This window comes from Chenopodium album, chromosome 25, assembly GCF_948465745.1.
Source record: "Chenopodium album chromosome 25, dcCheAlbu1.1, whole genome shotgun sequence".
Taxonomy (NCBI): Eukaryota; Viridiplantae; Streptophyta; class Magnoliopsida; order Caryophyllales; family Amaranthaceae; genus Chenopodium; species Chenopodium album.
Genome location: NC_137858.1, coordinates 17994712 through 18015735, shown reverse-complemented (window position 1 = coordinate 18015735; position 21024 = coordinate 17994712). Strand labels below are relative to the sequence as shown.

Below are 21024 nucleotides of genomic sequence, written 5' to 3'. Positions count from 1 at the left end.
AAATACAAGTTATCCCCAACATTCATATTCCTAATTCTAAAGGTCATTGGCGTGTGTCCAACATAATAAGGAATAATAATTGGTATTTAAATGATGTCCAAATTGCATCCCTCCCTCTATATGTGCCCTCATTTTAGCCCATCCCCTTCCTTCTCTAGTTCAGGTGTCTGACAGACTTAGGTGGACCTTAGATAAAAGTGGTAGTTTTACTATAAAATCTGCCTATAATTCTACATTGCCTACTTCCAACCTTAATACTTCCTTTCTCTCTAATTTCTCCTGGAAAAACATGTGGAAGATCAAGGTCCCCTACAAATATAAAATGCTTGTCTGGAATCTGGTGAGAGATATTTTACCTACAGGGGCTTCTCTTAAAAGGAAATTTTTTTGCTTTGACCCTATCTGCATGAGATGTGAGGAACCTATAGAGGATTCCATACATATTTTCAGAGATTGCCCAAACACCACAGCTTTTTGGTCATTAGTTGGTACTACCTATGTTGATTTACAAAAGTTTTATAACTCTAATCTTGCTGACTGGCTTGCTTTGAATCTCAGTAGTAACTCTTCTCGGAAAACTGTGTTTATGATTGCTATTTGGCACATTTGGAAAACTAGGAACATGGTTATTTTTGAGCAAAAAAATGATTTTTATAAATTCTACTTTTAACAAGTTCCAAGTTGATTATCTTTATTCTCTTAAATTAAAACAAGGCAGTATGGATATCCCTTCCTCTTCTAGTGCTAATAGCAGCAGGAAATGGGCTCCTCCTCAGAGAGGATATTTCAAGTTAAACACAGATGGATCCTGGTTCAACTTTGACAAAGCTGGTGGGGGAGGAGTTATAAGATGTGACAAAGGTTTATGGCAGGAAGGTTTTGCTGCAAATTTCAATGCCATGAGTGCTGCTGCTGCTGAACTCATTGCCATAAAGGAAGGTTTGCTCATTGCTTGGAAAAGAAAAATCCAATTTCTTGAGCTGGAAACTGATGCTGATGCACTTACTAAGATGCTGAAACAACCTGAAACCTTTGAAGATGGAGATTTGGGCAATATCATAAGGGATGTAGCCTCTCTTCTTGAAAGGAACAGGGCAGTTACTATTTTCCATGCTAGCAGAACTGTGAATATGGTTGCAGACAAGCTTGCTGCCATAGAAAGATCTAAAGTCAGTACGGGTGAGAAGGAGAACTACTTCTACCCTCCTGCTGAGCTATTTGATACTTATGCTCATGAAATTCCGGATTACATGGATGCTGCTTGAAGCTGATGATGATGCTATGTCCTGCTGTTCTCAACTCTAAATCTAGCTATTTAGTAGATACTTTTGTGAAGTTTCTGCTTTCTACTAGTTCCTATTTTGCAAACTCTGTTAGCTATGTTACTAGGCTTTTGAATAGGCTAAGGCTGCTTTATATGCACCCTCCTATTCTCATTTTGAACTCGTGGCTTAATGCCTCTATAATGTAATATATATTCCCCTTTGCGTAAAAAAAACCTGGTAAGTCTGTAATATTTTGCCTAGAGATCTGTGCTTTAATACGTAGTAAAAGCAATTCAACATTTTTTTTTTGAACAATTCCATCTTTTGTCTAGCTGGCTTTGTTCACATAAATCAATTCAGCTTCTCAAATTTTGAGCCCAACCTTTGTTGATAGGCCGGGTCATGGGCCAGGCCTATACAACCCTAAGGCCTATGGGCTTGGCCCACAACTGACCCAACCAATCCATGTTTAAAATTCTGTAACACTACCAGCAGATGAAGGCAGGGTGAAATAGAACACAAAACCTCAAACTTAAATAGTTAAATGACGACCCAATGCCACACAACTCTCTACTGTAAAAGTGTAAATTCAAAGACATTTACAACATATTGCCTAGACAGTGATGTACATCAACTGAAAGTTCCTAAATTTTGCTTATGCTAGAATTTTGGAAGGAAAAAAAGAAGAAAAAAAGTCGCATATACAGCATAAGATAGATCAGTACTTTTCAGAGACTGGTCTTGAAGGAAAGAGTCTCAAGAGAAATGTTAATAACGACCATAGACAGACCAGAGCGACAAAATAGAAGGTCACAGACACTGCTGCTAAAGCTCCGCTTCTCTCTACCACTTCTTGGGTAGCCTCAACCCCACTCATCATAAATCTCAAACCCTCAACGTAAGTTATAGCTCTAGTTAGTTGATAGAACCTATAAACCTGCCAAGAAAGTCACAGCCATAAGGGAAAAATAGGTAAGATAAGAAAAGATCAGAATTAATTGAAGCAAACAGATACCTCGAAGATAATCGGAACTAAAGGCCAACAGGCTGATCCTCGTTTATCAATAAAAGCCTCAAGTGCATACTGACCCAGATAACCAACTAGCAAGGGAGTCACTGCAACAATAGCATTCATGCCAATCACTGGCCATGTGGCGTAAGTTACCGCTATAGGAGCAATTACCTTCAGGCCCATGGCAAAAAAAGAAGTCGATAGGTGTCCCTTCAGACCAGTTATGAGGCTCCATCGTTTTGCACTAAATTGAAGATATGGCCTTTGGATACGATCAGTTATTAGAAGGAAGATTGCAATACCAGAATAGAACACAGCTTCACTAGAAAGGATACCAGCAATCTCTGTTGTGTGACATGGTAGATCGCGATTAGTACACAAAACCATATATGAATAATTGAATACTGCCAGAGAAGGGGTCGACTAAAAAGGAACTCGTTTCGTGATCTAATGATCATTAGTTTCTATATTACTATAATGATTCGTGATAGAAGAGTCTCTCGCCAATTATCTTGACAACTAAGGAGCACTTCAATTGACAAAAAATTAATTTGTTAGTAACGAGCAGATGAACTATACTGGATAAATACTGCAATGTTTGACAACCAAATGGAACTTAATGGAGAGTAGATAGCGTAGTGAAGAGTCTACAAAATCACCAACTAGCACAAACACGACACAATTGTTTAAGCATATTTTTCGATTAAGTATTTAAGGGAAAGAGCTATCTCTTAAGAGTCATCTTAAAATCGTCAACAGCCCTGCATGATTATGATATTCTGGCAGTGGCATTGCCAGTGCATCAACTTCTATCAAATTAAACCTTTGGAACGATATGTAGTAATAAGCAAGAGCCATAGGATACTAATACAAATCTGCAGACTACAATAGTTATGTCCTGCAAACTCTAATTGTAGACAATTATGTGGGTGTTGTGCAAGCACTAATCTGCAGACTGCAATTGTTCAGTCCTGCAAACTCTAATTTTAGACATTTATGTGGGTGTTGTGCTACCACTAGTGAATGCATACATGACATATCAAAATCTGCCAATAGTTCCCAGTTAAACTATTATTGACATATGGACAAAATAAAACAAGCACTAGACATCGAATATATATCAACCTACTCAAGAACAAATGAGAAAGTTACCTGCAAGAGCCTCATTCTTGAAAACACCATCAAATGCATTAGATAATATTATTGGAGGGAGAATCAAAGATAGTATCAGAACAAGCGGTGCAAGAATCCAAATCACAGAACCACCATCATCCTTATATGGGGATGAAGACAGCTTGCTCTCTTCAATAGCATGGTGAGTTACCCCATAAAAGGAAACCGAACCCGCTTTCCCTCCAAATGGTTCAACACTTGCATACTTAGAAGAAAGCTTTGATTTTGCGGGCAAAGCAGAATGCACCTCTGGAATATCAGCATTACTCTTTGAAGGAACTTCCAATTCCTCACTCGAATCAGAACGTAACGCATAAATACTAGACACTTCCTTTACTCTTGGCAACAGATAACCCTTAACCCCCCATTTCAAATTAGAGATTGCATATGCTGAAGAAATTAAACCATAATTAGACCCCAGAAAACTGCACTAGCAAGAAAATTTAGAACAAATTGGCCATATTATAATCAAGTGGGCAATAAAATGAATTATTAAAGCAAAATTAACACAACATTATCACCCCATTTGGACTTAGAGATTGCACATGCTGAAGAAATTAAACCATAAAGTCATAATTAGACCCCAGAAAATTGTATTAAGCAAGAAAATTCAGAACAATTTTAGCCAATATATGATCATCAAATGGGCAATAAAATGAATTATTAAAGCAAAATTAACACAACATTTGAACATTACAACCCCATTTCGATTAAAAATTGCATATGTTGAAGAAATTATTCGAATTAAACCATAATAACACCCCAGAAAACTAAAATAAGCAACAAAAGTTCACAACAATTTCAGCATATGTCTGGGCCATAAAATGAATCATTTAAAAATCACTATAATTATGCTTACAATTAGCAAGATTATTAAGCTGAATCTTCCGGTGCCCTGCATTAATCACAGTCGAACGAACCTATCAAACCCAGAAAATAATAGAATTAGTAATAAAATTTTCCATGAAATTGAAGAATTTTCAGCCAACTTTGAAAAATAAAAAAAAATTACATTTTTTACAGAGTGGAATTTAGAAAATGACGGGGATCCAAAAGAACAACAAATGGATTGCAAACCCATTGATTGGTTTTTTTTTAAAAAAATAAATTTTTTATTTTTTTGGGTAGGGTTTTAGGCAGTTGAAGAAGGGTTTAACATTTCTAGTAAGTGCTGTGAGATTAAGATAAAGCTAATAGTGAAAAAACTGAAAAAGATGGTGTCTTGTTAATTTCTGAACTATGTTGGGCTTTAAAATTATGATGTAGGGCTGGGTCGGGTCAAACAATGGATTAAGCCCAATATTAAAATGTGTGTTTGAATTAAATTAATGGGTCGGAGCCAATTCAAGTGGGCTACTTCTTTTGAATCTTGAAATCTAGTAAGTAGTAACGTAGTGATATAAATTGTAATTTTGTATACAAGAATTGATTCTAAGTGTAGTTAATTTAGCTATCAATAATTTTTTATAGTCAATTTGGCTAAGGGCAACTTTAATGGTAATCGTTTTTTCTTGATTGAGGAAATTGGATAGTCACCAGTGTGTATAGAACGAAAGAAGAGGTCTTCAGGGCCAAGACATGGGAATTTGTTGAAGGGTTGAATAGAAAGAAGGTTGCCATATGAAAGAAAGAAGACATGTTTTTTTAAAGATTGCAATGTGGAGGTAGGTACTAGGTAGTGGTGGACTAGTAAGGTTAATAGCAATGGGGCTTAAAGGTGGAGAAGACGGGAAGGTCTTCGGAGCTGAGAAATAGGAGGCGTTGAAGGACATGAAAAGGAAGAAAGTTTTTTTTTTTTTTTTTTTTTTTTTTTAAAACAATAGCAAAAGGGACAAGTAAAAAAGAGGGGAGTGGCATGTCTTTTACAAAAGTCGGGTAATGGTGATGAAAAGGGTGAAGATCGATATATAACAACATTAGACAAGTGTAGGCTCCTACTAGCCATGCGTGAACATGGCGTGTCTTGGTCATGTACACTCAGGCATTGATGTGTAACACAAGAATGGCTTAAGAGTTTTGATGATGATGAACACAAAGAGCAAACTTCAACTAATGAGATTTCTCTAAGTGTTGTAATTAGAACAGGTGAAGTACACTTTAAAGTGGAAGAGTAACCTGCCTATGAAGACTCGAGGAGATTCCAAGGAAAGTTAAAGAAGGTAGAAGAAGAGTTCCTCTGTGGAATTAACTGATGAGTTCCTTAAAAGGAACACGAAGACAACAAGTTGAGAAGCTTAACTTGGTCTGCGTTGAAGACAGCAAATTCCACAAGAACTTGGCCTGTGAAGTTCCAGCAAGAAGCTAGAGAAGTGAAGACAGCACTCAGCAGGATCTTAATCCTGGACTGCATGAAGCCCAAGTATCCTTAACCTACAACATTTGACGAAATAATCTAAGTTATGTTTAGTTTATATATATTCTTAAGGATTGTTGTAAATATGTTAAGTTAGTTTATGCATGGAATTTATTAGAAGCGTGGCAAAGCTTGGCAAGCTTATTAAAGGAAAGTTTATAAAGATAAGTTTTTATTTATGAAAGATTTTCTATAGATTTTATTTTATAAAAAACCAGTTTTACAAAGATATTATTCTTTTCGTAAGCTTATCTTTGATAATGTGTGGTTGTTGCATGGTGCACCCGGAAAGAACATTAGGAATATTAAAAAGAACATGGGCGAAAAAAGAACATTATAGATATTTATAAAGAACGCGAGCATAATATGTTCTTTAAGTTTGATGATTATGTTTTTTGAGTTTGAACTATATGTTCTTTAATTGTACAATATGTTCTTTAATGTATTTATATTAAATAAAAACAAAATTAAAAAAAAAAAAAACAATCACCTGAGTAACCAGGAAAAGAACATGTTCTTTAATGTACTCCATATTTGTGAAGACTTTATATTCTTTGGCTAGAGGTCATCAAGTTAGACCAACCCGACCCTATTTTGGACGGGTTTTGAGAATTTTTTCGCCCCCAAATCGGGTCGGACCCGGCCCATAAATTTAATTCTTTAGGCGGGTTTGGGAATGCGTTTTTATGCATTTTAGTTGATTTTTTTTACTCGACCCGAAAAGCCCGTAGGACCGGACCATTTTGGGCGAGTTTTGGCACAAAAAACTTTGGCCCAAAACTTGGCCTGACCCGAGAAGTGAGTTGATATTTAACCTTGGCTCGGCCCGCCCGATGATCACCTTTATCTTTGTCAAACACAAGCATGTTTTTTTTTTTTTTGTCAAATATAATGTTCTTTTTTAAACACGTTCAACCATCCGAGTAACCACAAATAACATGTTCTTTTGTCAAACACAGGTATGTTCTTTTTTAAACACTAGCATGTTCTTTTTTTTTTTGGCCCATGTTCTTTAAAATATGTTTCATAATGTTCTTTCCAATATCCTTTACGGGTGCACCATGCGCTGAGTGCAATATACTATTTCCATATCTTTGATAAGTCTTCTAAAAAGATTTTCTTCACAAAAGATTTACACAAAACCATGTTTTATGATTTATGGTAGTTTTATAATTTCTATCTTTTGAAAAACCCTACTTTACTTACGAGTGTCACTTGTATATAAAGTAGAATTCATAATTTGCACAACTTGTGAGTTTATGCGTGAAGAATTTGAAAAGAGCTCAATTGTGTAAGTTTGCCCAGTCTAAGCTTTGTCATATTAGTTTCGGATTCCATGTGTAGCTTTCCTATCGCATATTAGAAGTCAAAGTGTTTTTATATTAGTTTTGGGTGAATGATTTATCTATTGCATACAGATTTGTAGGCTTCTAGTTTGGAGCTGAGTGAGAAAGTACTCAGGGAGTATGGAGTGAATCTAAGTCAGGGACTTTGGTCGGGTAGAATAGGTTTCTACTTTGTATCAAGTTCAATATGGAACTTGTGAGTAAGTGTCTGATTATTATATATAGGTTGTAATAGAAGTGTTTGCCCTATTATAGTGAAGTGTTTTGGTGTTGGAAATCCCTTAGAGGGACGAGATTTTACTTTCAGTTGGGCCTGGAAGGTTTCCTTGTAAAATCCTAGGTGCATTGCAAATTCCTTTTATATTATGTTTTATATTCCGCAAAAGTAGTCACTAGGAACTTACATACAATTCACCCCCTCTTGTGGTGTTCGTCTCAACTAACAAAACACCACAAATTAGAACATGCAACCAAATTAAATTTAATATTTTCTTGTAAACAAGTACACATGTGTTAAACAAAAGCACATAACATTAACATAAAAGATTATTTTAGAATTAAATTGATAATGAATAAAAGCACAAAAACAATAATAAAAAACGAATAATTTAATATCATAAAAAACATAATCATCATTATAAAATCACATAACATCACTTAAAAACACAAAATACATTTTACATAATAAATACAATATATAACATAATAAAGCACAAAATTTATTGCTTTACCTAGTTGCATGTAACTTACATACAACCAAGAAGCACAATACTATTGTCACAAAAAAAAAAAAAAAAAAAAGCACAATACATTTACCTGATTTCATGAAGATGATTTATGTATAACCGGGTACAACTTCTTCCAATTTATAACAATCACTATTAAAATAATAATCGTTGACATTACTATTATACATGTGTCGATTGATCATAAAAAAATTCTGCCAATGGCATCATCTTTCTTTTAAGATAGAGACTTGAAATGGGTAGACTTTGTACATTTTCTTAAATGTTTTTATAATTAAATTGACTAAATATGCAATTTCGTATTCAGTTACAAAAAAAATTTGACTAAATTAATTACATCATTACAAGTAAAAATGCAAAAAATATATTTTTAAAATCGTACATTGTATGATACTAACCTAGTAGGATTAAAACAATGTGACACCTAGTACGAACGCGAAGATTGCGAACCAATTGTAAAAATAGAAGTGGCTTACAAAATGATGTTGGCATCCAAATTAACCAAGTACCTAGGCTTGAAGGTACAAGTTTCCAAGTGGTTTCTCTTTGAATTGAAAATACAAAAGTCAGCTTCTTGCCCTCCCAAGACCAGTCTCCACAATGGCTGCTTTGAAAAGTTAATACCGTGTATTCCTCTTCTTAATTAACTTTCTTACTATTTCAAAAAGTCTTACTCAAACACCTTTCACAGTCATCTATTCAATGCCTGCCTAAACCTATCCTCACTACGATCCAACTTTGTTCCCCTAATCTAAATCTCGATATACCTTCCGTCCGTTAAAGTTAATTTATCCCTTTTTTTTTTTTTTTCTTTAAAGAATATACTCGTAGTTTGTCATTTTTCTTTAGTGTTATATTTATAAATAAAATAAAGTATGACTTCCAAGATCATAATCTTTTTCAACGTGTAATTTTGACTAATATTTTTAATTATCAATAGATATAAATTATACAAAATCAATACGAGCATTTGAACAGTACGACTAAGACAATTCTCCTAATAACAAGTATCAATATAACTAGGTTATTTTTTAAAAAAGTACCAATATAACTATATTTAATCTTACGTACATGATATAAAATATCGGAGTTGTGTATGTAAGTAAATACGGAGTAAGAAGTAATATAAAAGTCAAACTAAGATAGTTATCTTCTCACTTATCTTCTTTGTAATCAATTTCATTCAATTAAAAATTAATTCGATAAAATATGATTTGAAGGCGAACATTTCAGGACGGAGGAATTACTATTAAGTCCATATCCCAAAATTTTAAAGTCCCAAAAAAATGATCACTAAATCCTCACCGTCCTGCCGTTTTCTTCCCTAGGAGCTAGGACCCTACACACCCAACTATAATTTCTACTTTACACTAGAGTATTCGTACTATTTTTCATTCCCTCCATTTAACACGAGTTTTAATTTTTTTCCCCCTTTATTATACGACTATTTGACCAACTTTTAGAGTTTATATATATAGTGCTCTGCATCACCAACACAACATAACACCCATTACAAAAATAAACCCACTACCTACTTCAACTCTCTTACCACCATTCCTTTTATCTTTCCTCTATCATCCATTTTCTAAATCTTGTGTGTGTGTTTTCCACAATAATGGCACTATCTTCATCACTACTACCCCCACTTAGTAACAACTATGCTACCTCTCCTGCTAACCGCAAATTGTTACGTGCTGGTGGTCAAGGCCGGATCTATGCTACACTCACCGTGCAACCATCCACGGAACCCTCGAATGCGAATAGCCTTCCGATCAAGAAGATCCCCGGTGACTACGGTCTTCCAATCGTCGGTCCAATCAACGATCGCCATGATTACTTTTACAATCAAGGAAGGGAAGAGTTTTTCAAATCTAGAGTCCAAAAATACAAGTCAACTGTTTTTCGAGTCAACATGCCACCTGGCCCTTTGATCTCCTCTGACCCAAACGTCGTCGTTTTGCTCGACGGTAAGAGTTTTCCGACACTCTTCGACACTTCCAAAGTCGAAAAGAAGGACGTCTTCACCGGAACCTACGCTCCCTCCCTCGAGCTCACCGGCGGGTACCGTGTCCTCTCGTACCTCGACCCGTCCGAGCCGAGCCACGAGAAATTGAAACAACTAATGTTCAAGCTAGTGAGCACCACCCGCCACCGAGTCCTCCCCGAGTTCGAAGCATCGTACTCCAACTTATTCGACGAGCTAGAGAACGAGCTAGCCACACACGGAAAGGCAAAATTCAACGAAATCAATGATCAAGCCGCCTTCGACTTCTTGGCCCGGGCGTGGTACGGGGTTAATCCGGAAGACACAGAGCTTGGAAGAACAGCACCATCAATAATATCTAAATGGGTGTTATTCCAACTTGGCCCGATCCTCACACTTGGACTACCAAAACCTATCGAAGAACTCACCCTTCATAGCTTTCGCCTTCCATTTTCATTAATAAAAAAAGATTACCAAAAACTTTACAACTTTTTTTACCAAAACTCAACCGATCTTCTCGAAGAAGCCTCCAACCTCGGGATCTCACGTGACGAGGCATGTCACAACCTTATTTTCACCACGTGCTTTAATTCATTTGGTGGGATGAAGATCTTTTTCCCCAACATGATCAAGCAAATCGGACGAGCAGGGGTGAATCTCCACCGCAGACTCGCGGAGGAGATTCGATCCGCTGTCCGATCCAACGGTGGGAAACTCACTATGTCAGTCATGGAACAAATGCCTTTGATGAAATCAGTAGTGTACGAGTCCCTCCGAATCGAACCGCCCGTTCCGCTGCAGTTCGGGCGGGCTAAGAAGGACTTCCTTGTCGAATCACACGACGCAGCGTATGAAGTCAAGGAAGGTGAGATGTTATTTGGATTTCAGCCATTCGCAACGAAGGATCCGAGGATATTTGATCGGGCTGAGGAGTTTGTTGCTGATCGGTTTGTTGGAGAAGAAGGTGAAGAGAAGTTGAAGCATGTATTGTGGTCAAACGGGCCGGAAACCCAAAGCCCGACTGTTCATAATAAGCAATGTGCTGGTAAAGATTTTGTTGTGTTGATTTCGAGGTTGTTGGTCGTACAGTTGTTCTTGAGGTACGACTCTTTTGGTATTGATGTTGGTGTCTCTCCTTTAGGTGCTAAAATTACTTTTACTTCCCTCAAGAGAGCAACCTTTTGATCATCTATTTTAGCTTGTTTTTAGTTAATAAAGTAGGGGTATGTACTAATCTTTTTTTTTTTTTTTGGACTGATAATCGTTCAAGTTTGGTTGTCACATTAGAAAAATTAAATAAAATTTAGTGATGTGACAAGTAGGTGTGGATGTACAAGTAGTATGGGCCAATATGTAGTTTTAACGTGATTTATTGGATTTGCTAATGTTAAAATTAAGAAGTAAGTTTGGATGTACGGACTAGGAAATTAAGAATGGATAGGTGCTTTTTTTGTGCTTTGTTGGTATTTTAGCGTATTTCGATCTATCTTCATTGTGATTTGTCGGATTTTGTTAAGTAGTGAGCAATAGCTCATTATATCGGTATATATGATATTTTCTTTATTTCTATGTATTCTATTCATTAATCCCTCTCTCAAGTCTTGTTTTTCTTACTTTTATTTTTCTTATTACTTGTGTTTATAGATCCACCATATTGTTTCAAGTGGTGACAAGTAAGTTTGGGTGTACGTACGGGGTAATATTTACTTGTCTAGTGTTAACGCAAATCTTCTTCAACTTCTTCTTTTTTATTTTATTTTTATAATTTTGTATATTTATTTACACTGATCGTTATCTTAGCTTTTAGTTTTTTCATACGTAATAATTATGTAGACAACCTTTTTAAATTTTTTTAGCATGCTAGAGTATTGTGAAGATGATATTACAGGTTTGCCAATTAAAGTTGGAAAAACAACACTTTTATCACGTTGTATTAGAATGTCTACCTCCTAGACTCCTAGTGCACATAATATACCATTTGTTAAAAAAAAAAAAAAAATTGGCTGAAATAACACCAAATATAGTTGAGTGTGGCTTGGAATACAATTTTTATAAGTCAAATTAGTCTCAACAACATGAACTTTTAACAAATTGCACGTGACAACATATTGGGTACACAAACTGTTACTCGTACTTATTTCTAGATTCCTTCAGAATGAAGAATCTACTATAATATTTTATTATTATAAAACGTGTCTTGGTTTACATGTGAGAAAATTAATTTGTTAAACTTTTAAGGGTTATTTTACCCTTAGCTTTAAGTATCAATTTAAGGACAATTTCATCAAAAAACTTTCCAAAAATGTATCAATTTGCAACTTTGCATGATACTCCTATTTATGAGAATCAATTTTAATGACAATTTCATCAAAAAATTTCCAAAAATGTATCAATTTGCGACTTTGCGTGATACTCATGTCTATGTATAAATCAATAAAATATTAGTCAAATTAGATTAGGTGAATAGTAAATAGTCCAAATTTTTCACTTATAATATTATGGAGGGAGTCTTAAATTAAACACATCACTTAAAACCTTGGGTCAATTTGGACCTTAAGAACCAAATTTCAAGTTAAAACTTCCTAAATGGTAATTGTTGTAATATTTATGAAACAAATGACGTTGTTGTAATATTTATGAAACAGATGACGTATAATTTAAGTGTTTGATTACTTTGATACTATAACTCTCTCATTAAATCATAAAAAAAAAAAAATAAAAAAAAAAAAAAAAAAAAAATTACTTAACTTTTTCTTTAGCAGTTTAGTGTGCATACCAGTAAGGTGACGACGCAACAATAAAATTTGCATATTACGAAGTATGTAGGTCAGCTCACGTCGGCCAACCATATTGTATCGAAATCAAGTCAGATTCACTAAATTTTTTTTTTAAAATGTCGGATTCACTAAACTATATGGTCAAACTAGTGGATATTTCATTTATTGCATATTTGCCAATTCAATTTGTTAATAGAGATCAGATGTTTTAGCCTTTTCTCTTAATCAATACGGAGTACTTCTCAATTCACCCCATGTCCCCTCATAGTCATAGTCTTATACTGATACTTGTACTATTTTAATCTCAATATTCTTATAGAAAATTATCAACATAGCCAGTGGTGGATCCACGGAGGCACAAGGGGCAGGGGTAGCATGTGTCCCTGAAAAAAAAAAAAAAAAAAAAAATTCAAAGAGGCCTATTATCTTAAAAAAAAAAAAAAAAAAAAAAAAAACCGTCTCTTTGAGGCTGTTATAACAATTGCTTTCCATGATAAAAGAAAAGAGACATGTTATATATATAACATGTCTCTCATGTTCTAATTTTATTTATTTATTTATTTTTTTTTTTTTTTTGATTGAAACAAATAACTTTCACTTAATTTGAACATAATTTTTTTTTGACCCTAAGCCCTAAACCCTGGACTCTCATTTGAGTTATAAAAAATTATAAAGTAGTAGAATTTGTCGACCCAAATGAATTTTTAAAATTTAAAGGCTAATTATTAAACAATAATACTAGTATATATATAGAATTTTTTTCTAATTTTTGTTTTTTTTTTCTTCTTCTTATTATTCTATGCTTTCCCTAGTTACAATTACTGGATGCGCCATTGAACATATCTATTAGGATTATGTATAAGAAGCCAAAGAAGAAAATATTAAGAATAAATAATTATTAATTATATCAATTTGCATGTGATTTTGTTATATATTTCGAACTTTAAGGACATGTTCTCTTCAACTGAAATAAGTAGATCTGGCCTGAATTTTTTAAGGTCTGATCTGAATTTTTCTGATCTGGTCTGTTCTGATCTGATTTAATAATTTGACTAAACTTTGACGGCATTTTAATACTAATCTATAAAGAAAAATATATCAAAATGGATCTTGTTAGATTCGTCTAATTATGAACTTTTTAAATATGCAATTTTATAAAGTTTTTTAATACGCAATTCACGATATTTAGTGATAAGTAAATGATAATCAAAAGTTCTGATCTGAATCTTTATGATCTGATCTGAATTTATTAAGGAATAAGTAATAAGTATGTGAAATAAGTTGAAGAGAACAAGTTCTAAATCTTTTTTAAAAGTTTATTTAGTGACAACTATTAAGGCTATATATATAATTACCTTTTATTAAATCCTTAATAGGATAAAGAGTACCTCTAATAAGTTGCACAATCACATTCGGAACTATTAGAAGTGCTTGAGTCTTGAGATAGGGCATCAATATCCCAAGAGTGATCATCTCATTAGAAAAGGTCAGCCGTAATAAATTAGCAATAGTTGATAAGATAACGGTTTAGATAGGACAATCAATTATTAGGAGACCTACACTAATTATCAACACATAACAGTAAACTAGTTCCGATCCAAAACCAAAAATCTTCCATCAACTCCCTTCAGAATAGGTCTAATTTGTAAGATTTTTTGTTGGAGAATATGAGATATTAGTTACATAAGTCTAAATCCAATTACTGTATATATATAATTCAGGAACGTAAAGTAAAACAAAAAAAAAAAATAAAAAAGGCCGTTCAACCGTGTCACAACTTTTTAAATGTCTTGCTTTAACACTAGCTATCTTGTCTAATTTTTAAATTTACTACAATATACCCATGCTAATGCATGGGATATATGTATGTGTAGGATATAAATTAGTATAAGTGAAAGTTACATAAGTGAAAGTTATAGATATACGAAGTATGTATTTAGGTTATCTTTTACTAGCTTAACATAATAACATTATCTTGAATGGCTATATTAGGAGTAAACACATTTTTATACGGATCAATAATTTTTCGAAATCGTAGCTAACTAGCAGGGCCGTCCCAATCATTTTAGAGGCAATTGGTCTTGGCTGCACTCTAGTGCAGCCAAGATAGCTACAACAAGTGAGGCCCAAAACGCGCGGCCCAAATAAAAATGAACATTTAGTTAAAAAATATGAACATGAAAAAAAAATGAACATTTAATAACAAAAAATGAACACGTAAAAAAAATGAACATTTAATACTAAAAAGTGAACATGGTATAAGGAAATGATCATTTATTAAAAATGAATCTGATTATCATATATTTTAAATTTGCTAGACCACGACCTTAAAAATGAACATTTAGCTAGAAAAATGAACACATAAAATAAAATAAAAAAATAAAAGAATATTCAGTAATAAAAATGAACATGTAAAAAAATGAACATTCAGTAATAAAAAGTGAACATGTCGAAAAAAAGAAATGAACATTTAGTATATTAGAAATGAACTTTTATCATATAGCCATACAATTGGGATCATATACATCGGAAATTCTCCAACTTAAAGGCAAATTCATTGTACATATCATATACTTCTTCATCACTTCTTACTTGTTTCCCTTCACTAATTTAGAGTCTTTGTCTTCTACAAATACAATTAATCTGTACTCACTAAAATATAACAAATAATCAGAATTTTCATAATCATCACAATATATGTTCATAATAATTATTTAGAATGTTCATAATATATAATCATCAATACAATACTTAAAAATATAAATAATAATCACTCTATATGTCAGATGTGTTCATAATCAATAACATATATGTTCGTAAAGAATAACGAAACATATACTTTCATAATAAATTGTTCAGATTTTCAACAATAAATGTTCAAATAATTTAACTTTTAACGTATTATATTTTACTTTCAACCTAATAAAAATGAACATTTAGTATTGAAAAATTTAGGATATTAAAATGAACTTAATTTTCATAAAGGTTCAAATTCATTGTACATAATTATTAATGAAAAATAAAGATAAAATAAATTGTTAAAATATGTTCATTTTTTATGTATTTAATATTCATTTTCGGTGTACTAAATGCTCATTTTGTAAAAGATGTTCATTTTTAAATTCCTACGTGTTCATTTTTTTTTTACAGAAATTATATTCAAGATCGATTGTAATTATTGAAACTCTAAAAAATTGAATATACACCTTAAATCTAATCAGATTCATCATAGAGAAGATAATTATTGATTTGTAACATGATTAGAAATCAAAAGAAAAAAAATCAAAAGAAAAAGAGAGAGAAAGAGAGAGAGGGGAGAGAGAAAATAACTACAAATTAAGCAATACAATTGATATTCATTAACAATTAAGTAATTTAAGTGATATTCATCACAAACTCATAATAATTTCAAATATGAAAATAATCAAACAATAAATCATCATACATGATCAACGAAATCATACAAAATACAATTACAAATTGATAAAATCTAACTTTCATTTTTTTCTTTGACCTCAACTTTCTCTCTCCTCCATTTTTTTCTTTCCTCTTTGATAAAGCCAAATGATTGAATCTGAAACTCATAGATTTAGAAAGAAAGGAGTATACCCATCAAAACACGAATTACTAACTCAAAAATTTATATAAAGAAGAAGAAAACTTTAAAGATTGAAGGGAAGTGAGGTAAAGAGGAGAGAGAAGATTTTAAATTGAGAAGAAAACTGAAGAGAGAGGAAAATAATAGAGCTAAGGAAGAAGAAGAAAGAAAATTAAGATATATTGAAGAAAAAAAAACGTATGTTCATTTTAACGTACTTTATGTTCACATTTAATGCTGTTGCAGCTAGCTTGGCTGCACTAGAATGCAGCCAAGAATTTGCATTTTAGAGGCCCTGTTCTAAAGTTAGAAATTGGGCCCTAAATTTTTATTTTTTACGAAATTATCATATAACAACATTTTAAACGAAACTCAAAAGCGCAAACTACTTTATTTAGATTGTAAATAATATGATTATTATCAAATTACAATCTCAAATTATTAAAAATGCAAAAAGGATTGAAACAACCTGGCAAAATCAAAAATAAAAAAATCTGCAACTTTAATTGCCGATTTTCCGGCTTTCCGCAACCCACTTCGCCACTCACTAAATCAGTTCAGCAACTCCATGGCATGCATCTTCTTGACTTCTTGTTAACCACTTAGCTTATGCCCAATTTATTATTATAAATAATTTTTTTTTAATTCTGAAATATAATTTGAGTATGATAACAAAGGTTATTGAAGAAAATAGGAGATTGAAAAGAAATTTGTAGGGGTAAAAAATTTAACTACTTGATAAACGAAAATTAAGGGGTTTAATTGTGCAAAACATGAAATCAATTTTTCCTTGAAAGCAATTCAAGATTTGCAAAAATATTGTTCATGTCCGTTGTAATTGATAGAAGGCAAAGCGTTAAATATGGAAATTGAATAATTTGGGGGTAGAATAATAAAATTAAATGAGAAAATAGGAAGGAATAGAAGGGAAGATAGAAAATTAGGAAAAAATTATTTCAGAAATTTGTAGGTTGGAGCAATTCACGAAGTATGGGGAAGATGAATATAGACAACTGATTAATTATGGGAGTAAATGGAGGAGGCTAACTTTCAGCTTTTCATTGCCTGAGATCAGATTTTTTTCCCCTTCTTATGGCTGGGTTGGGCTCCGAAAATAGGGGCCCTCAAAATTTCGGGGCCCTGTGCTGAGGGCCTATTTGCACAGGGCCTTAACCGGGCCTGCTAACTAGCTATAGTCCAATTCAAACAAAATTTTGGAAATAGCCTTGTAGCTAGGCTGTAGTATATAGTATATATGCACACTATTTTTTTCTTCATCTAAAAAAGAAAAAATGTCCAACACTATCCATCTACCTTAATGCTTTTGCCTAAACCAAGGGTAAAAGGGTTACATTAATTTTTAAACAAATGTAAAATATTTAAAAGCCAGTAAACACAAAATACGGTCCCTAAACTTTGTCAAAAGTTTGATTCTGGTCCCTATACTTTGAAAAGTCTGATTTTGGTCCCTCAACCACCAATGACTCAATTGTGGTGGCTATTGTAATGAGTCAGCAAACTTTAGGGATTTTGCCATATTTAATTGCTGACTAGACCAAAGTTTAAGGACTTCTAATGCTGACTGGACCAAATTTAGGAACTTTGCCTTTTTTAATTCAATTGCTACTAAATTTGTTAATTAACCATATTTTTAACTTTAGTTAATCTAATTATTTTACTTATTTCAATCTTGAATTTATTTAATTTCCTTCATTAAGTTTAATAACTTTATGTTCTCTCTCCTTAACTTCTTACCTTCCCCATTTTTTAAGCTCCACCACCCTACATATACATACCACTTCCAGCGGCAGTCTGGCACCACCCTCTCCCACTGAAAATAATCGAAACCACCAAATTCCCCACCGTACCACTCCCACTGAAATCACCCATAACCCAACCACTCCCTACGAAAAACCACCAAAAAAACTCCAACCAATCACCATCAACGAACCACAAACCACCAAAACCATCACCACCCCAATCGAAAACCACTCTATCACTCTCACCAAAACCATCACTACATGCATTGAGAACGACCAATACCCCCACCACTCTCATCAAAAACCACCACCTTTAGATCTTCAAGCCTTAAAATCTACCAAATGCGTCCAGATCTATAACCATAAAATTAAAAGTATTATATATATTCTCCAAACTACAAGGTGGTGGTCGTGAACTTGACATGGGTTATCCTTCAATTTTTTTCTTCTTAATTCAAAACTTGTTTGTTTTCAATTTGTTTTTTTTTTATTAATTTTTTTTATTTAATTTGACTAACATTTTAGATTTGTTGGTAATTTCGGTTTTTTTTTTTAATTAATTTTAAGATAGTTGTGGTGTTATGATGGTGGGCTGGTGTCGCCCAGTGGTTGTTTATGTATTGGCGGTGGGCTGGTGGTTGTGGTGGTGGTGGTGACTATTGTGGTTATGTTTAGGTAACTAGTAAGGATAAATTATTGAGTGAGTTCGGCAATTAGAAAGGTTAATTTTATGGGATTAATACTTGGAATGCATGAAAGTCCCTCAACTTAAGTCCAGTCAGCAAGAATAAAATAAAATAAAAAAATGTAACGTCTCTAAACTTTGGCCATGTCAGCAATTAAATAAGCATAGGTCCCTAAAATTTGCTGAGTCATTGTAATAGCCACCACAAATTATGACTCATTGGTGGTTGAGGGACCAAAATCAGACTTTTGAAAGTTGAGAGACCAAAATCAAACTTATACCAAAGTTTAGGGACCGTATTTAGTCTTTTCTCGTCTAATTAGCAATAATTTCGTATAATGCATGAATTTTATTACAATTTAATAGATATAGTACGTACTTTAGTGGTTTTGATTGTTGTACATTTGCTTGCCAATTGCCATCGTCATTGATCTTGAATCGATTAAAGTATCTTAATCATTGATCAAGATAATTTATTTTACAAGTGTCTGAAATTTAATATCAACATATAATTGTAGGCGTTATTTGAAGTGCGCCTACGTAAAAGCATGTGTGAATATGCTTGGCACTCATAGAAAGTAGAAATGGACATACGATTAGGGACAACGATTAGAGACAAGAAAAGTAGGGAGCTGCCAACAAGTTTTAAAGGAACTTGTAAACCGTTCACAAATCATAAAAGGCAAACACGATTAAGGGACAACGATAGGCAGCAACGATTGACCCGTGAAGGTTACACCCCATTCATAATCCATGAGATTATTAACTCCATATGGTTCGGAACCACGAAAGGAGGAACGGGGGTGATGGTACGAAGTAAGTCATGGAGTCACATTCGCCGTATTAGCCTCTACTCGATTCTGATTCCTGCGATCTCAAAGGCATACAAACAAAATATTCGATTCACTCCAAACTATTATTAAGCTAAATTGGTTGAATATTAATGCACACATAATTCTAAAATATCGTGACCACTTGATTAAATAACAAGATTAACCCAGTTGTCCAAATTATCTTATTAGGCGTGATTTTCAATTACATATTCCCTTTAACATGCAATATGGTGATTATAAATAACGATAAAATAAACATTAATATTGGAAGCAATTTAACAATAATAACGTTAGTCAAATCAAATATAAATTAACCTAATCATGATACTAGCAATATTAAAATAAGTAATTAAATTAATTAATTACTCACATCATGAACAAATTGTTAGTAACTTCAAAAAATATTAATCAAATTGAAACAATTAAATCAAATAAAAAGTAGAGTTGATTTGGTCCAAACCCTCAATCAATTATACCTTTCACGCCTTGGTTTAAGGACGGAACCTCAGGTTAAGTATGGACTCCTTGGAGTGCTTAAGGGAAGAATGGTGTAATTAAGAATATAGGTTTGAGGCTTAGAATATTAGAGAGAGAGAAGAGAATGATTTTTGGTGTCAAAGAGAGGAAGAGAGAATGATTTGGTGCTCCGAACTACAGAAATGAGGGTCTTATTTATAGGGAAAATGAGTAGGGGGAACACACGGAACCCTAAAAAGGATAAAAACCCTAAAAAGACTACCACAACAAGGCAAATGAAGCCGCGACACGGCACAAATCCCCGTGACACGGCACAAATCCCCGTGACACAGGAGAATTTTGTGTGACGCGGGAGGTAAAACGTGTGAAGAATTACGTGGAAAAGACACGAAGCTGCCCCGTGTCACATGATGGGCGCCGTTACACGGAAAATTATACCGTGATATGACATTGATTCCCGTGTCGTGGCAGAGTTTCCCGTGACTCGGGGAATTTTCCTGGGAAAGAATGCGGAAAAAAGCATGAGAATTCCAGTGTCACGGCACCAGGCACTGTGACACATTGAGAATTCCTGTGTCACGGTACCAGGTCCCGTGCGACGCCACCATCTCCTGCGACGCGGCAGTTTTACACTGCCCGCGGTAATTCCAGTTTTTTATGCGTTTTTAAAATTACGATAACTTTTGATCCGTAACTCAGAAAAAAGCATATAATATATCATTGGAAAGCTTATCAAGTCTACTTTCCAACCCAATTAAAAAGGTCAAAATCATTTATAGATTTTATGATATGACCGTTTTAGTAGAAGGGTGTCGGTTTTGGGCCGAGTTTAGTGTTTGGCTCATATCTTCTTCGTTATAAATCGGAATTGGGCTTATGATATATTGTTGGAAAGCTTATTTCAAGGCCTATCCAACCAAATAATAATTGGATCAAAATTATTGGGCTCTTAGTTTTGTGATGTGGATACTAAAAGTGGAAAGTAAGTTATGATGTGGGTAAATGGGCTAAGAAT

General features: G+C 33.6%; 1 protein-coding gene and 1 pseudogene across 1 annotated transcript; one reads left to right on the top strand and one right to left on the bottom strand.

The window, feature by feature from the left end:
* Positions 1–1807: 1807 nt before the first annotated feature.
* On the bottom strand, positions 1808–4616 carry LOC145615314 (uncharacterized). The gene is made up of 5 exons (XM_081670378.1): positions 4463–4616; positions 4310–4370; positions 3430–3840; positions 2281–2621; positions 1808–2202 (listed from the first exon to the last, which is right to left on the bottom strand). The coding sequence occupies exons 1-5, from the start codon at positions 4529–4531 to the stop codon at positions 1984–1986; spliced, it is 1101 nt and encodes a 366-aa protein (XP_081526504.1). The 5' UTR covers positions 4532–4616; the 3' UTR covers positions 1808–1983.
* A 4798-nt stretch (positions 4617–9414) lies between these two features.
* LOC145615158 (allene oxide synthase 1, chloroplastic pseudogene) lies at positions 9415–11452 on the top strand (annotated as a pseudogene).
* The last annotated feature ends 9572 nt before the right edge of the window (positions 11453–21024 follow it).

Bases quoted from the DNA above. Each gene is read 5' to 3' on its own strand.
- LOC145615314 (XM_081670378.1), bottom strand. From the start codon at position 4,531: ATGGGTTTGCAATCCATTTGTTGTTCTTTTGGATCCCCGTCATTTTCT. The intron at 4,371-4,462 runs GTAATTTTTTTT...TGGGTTTGATAG, and splicing joins AATTCCACTCTGTAAAAAAT to GTTCGTTCGACTGTGATTAA. The intron at 3,841-4,309 runs GTAAGCATAATT...TAATTTCTTCAG, and splicing joins GCTTAATAATCTTGCTAATT to CATATGCAATCTCTAATTTG.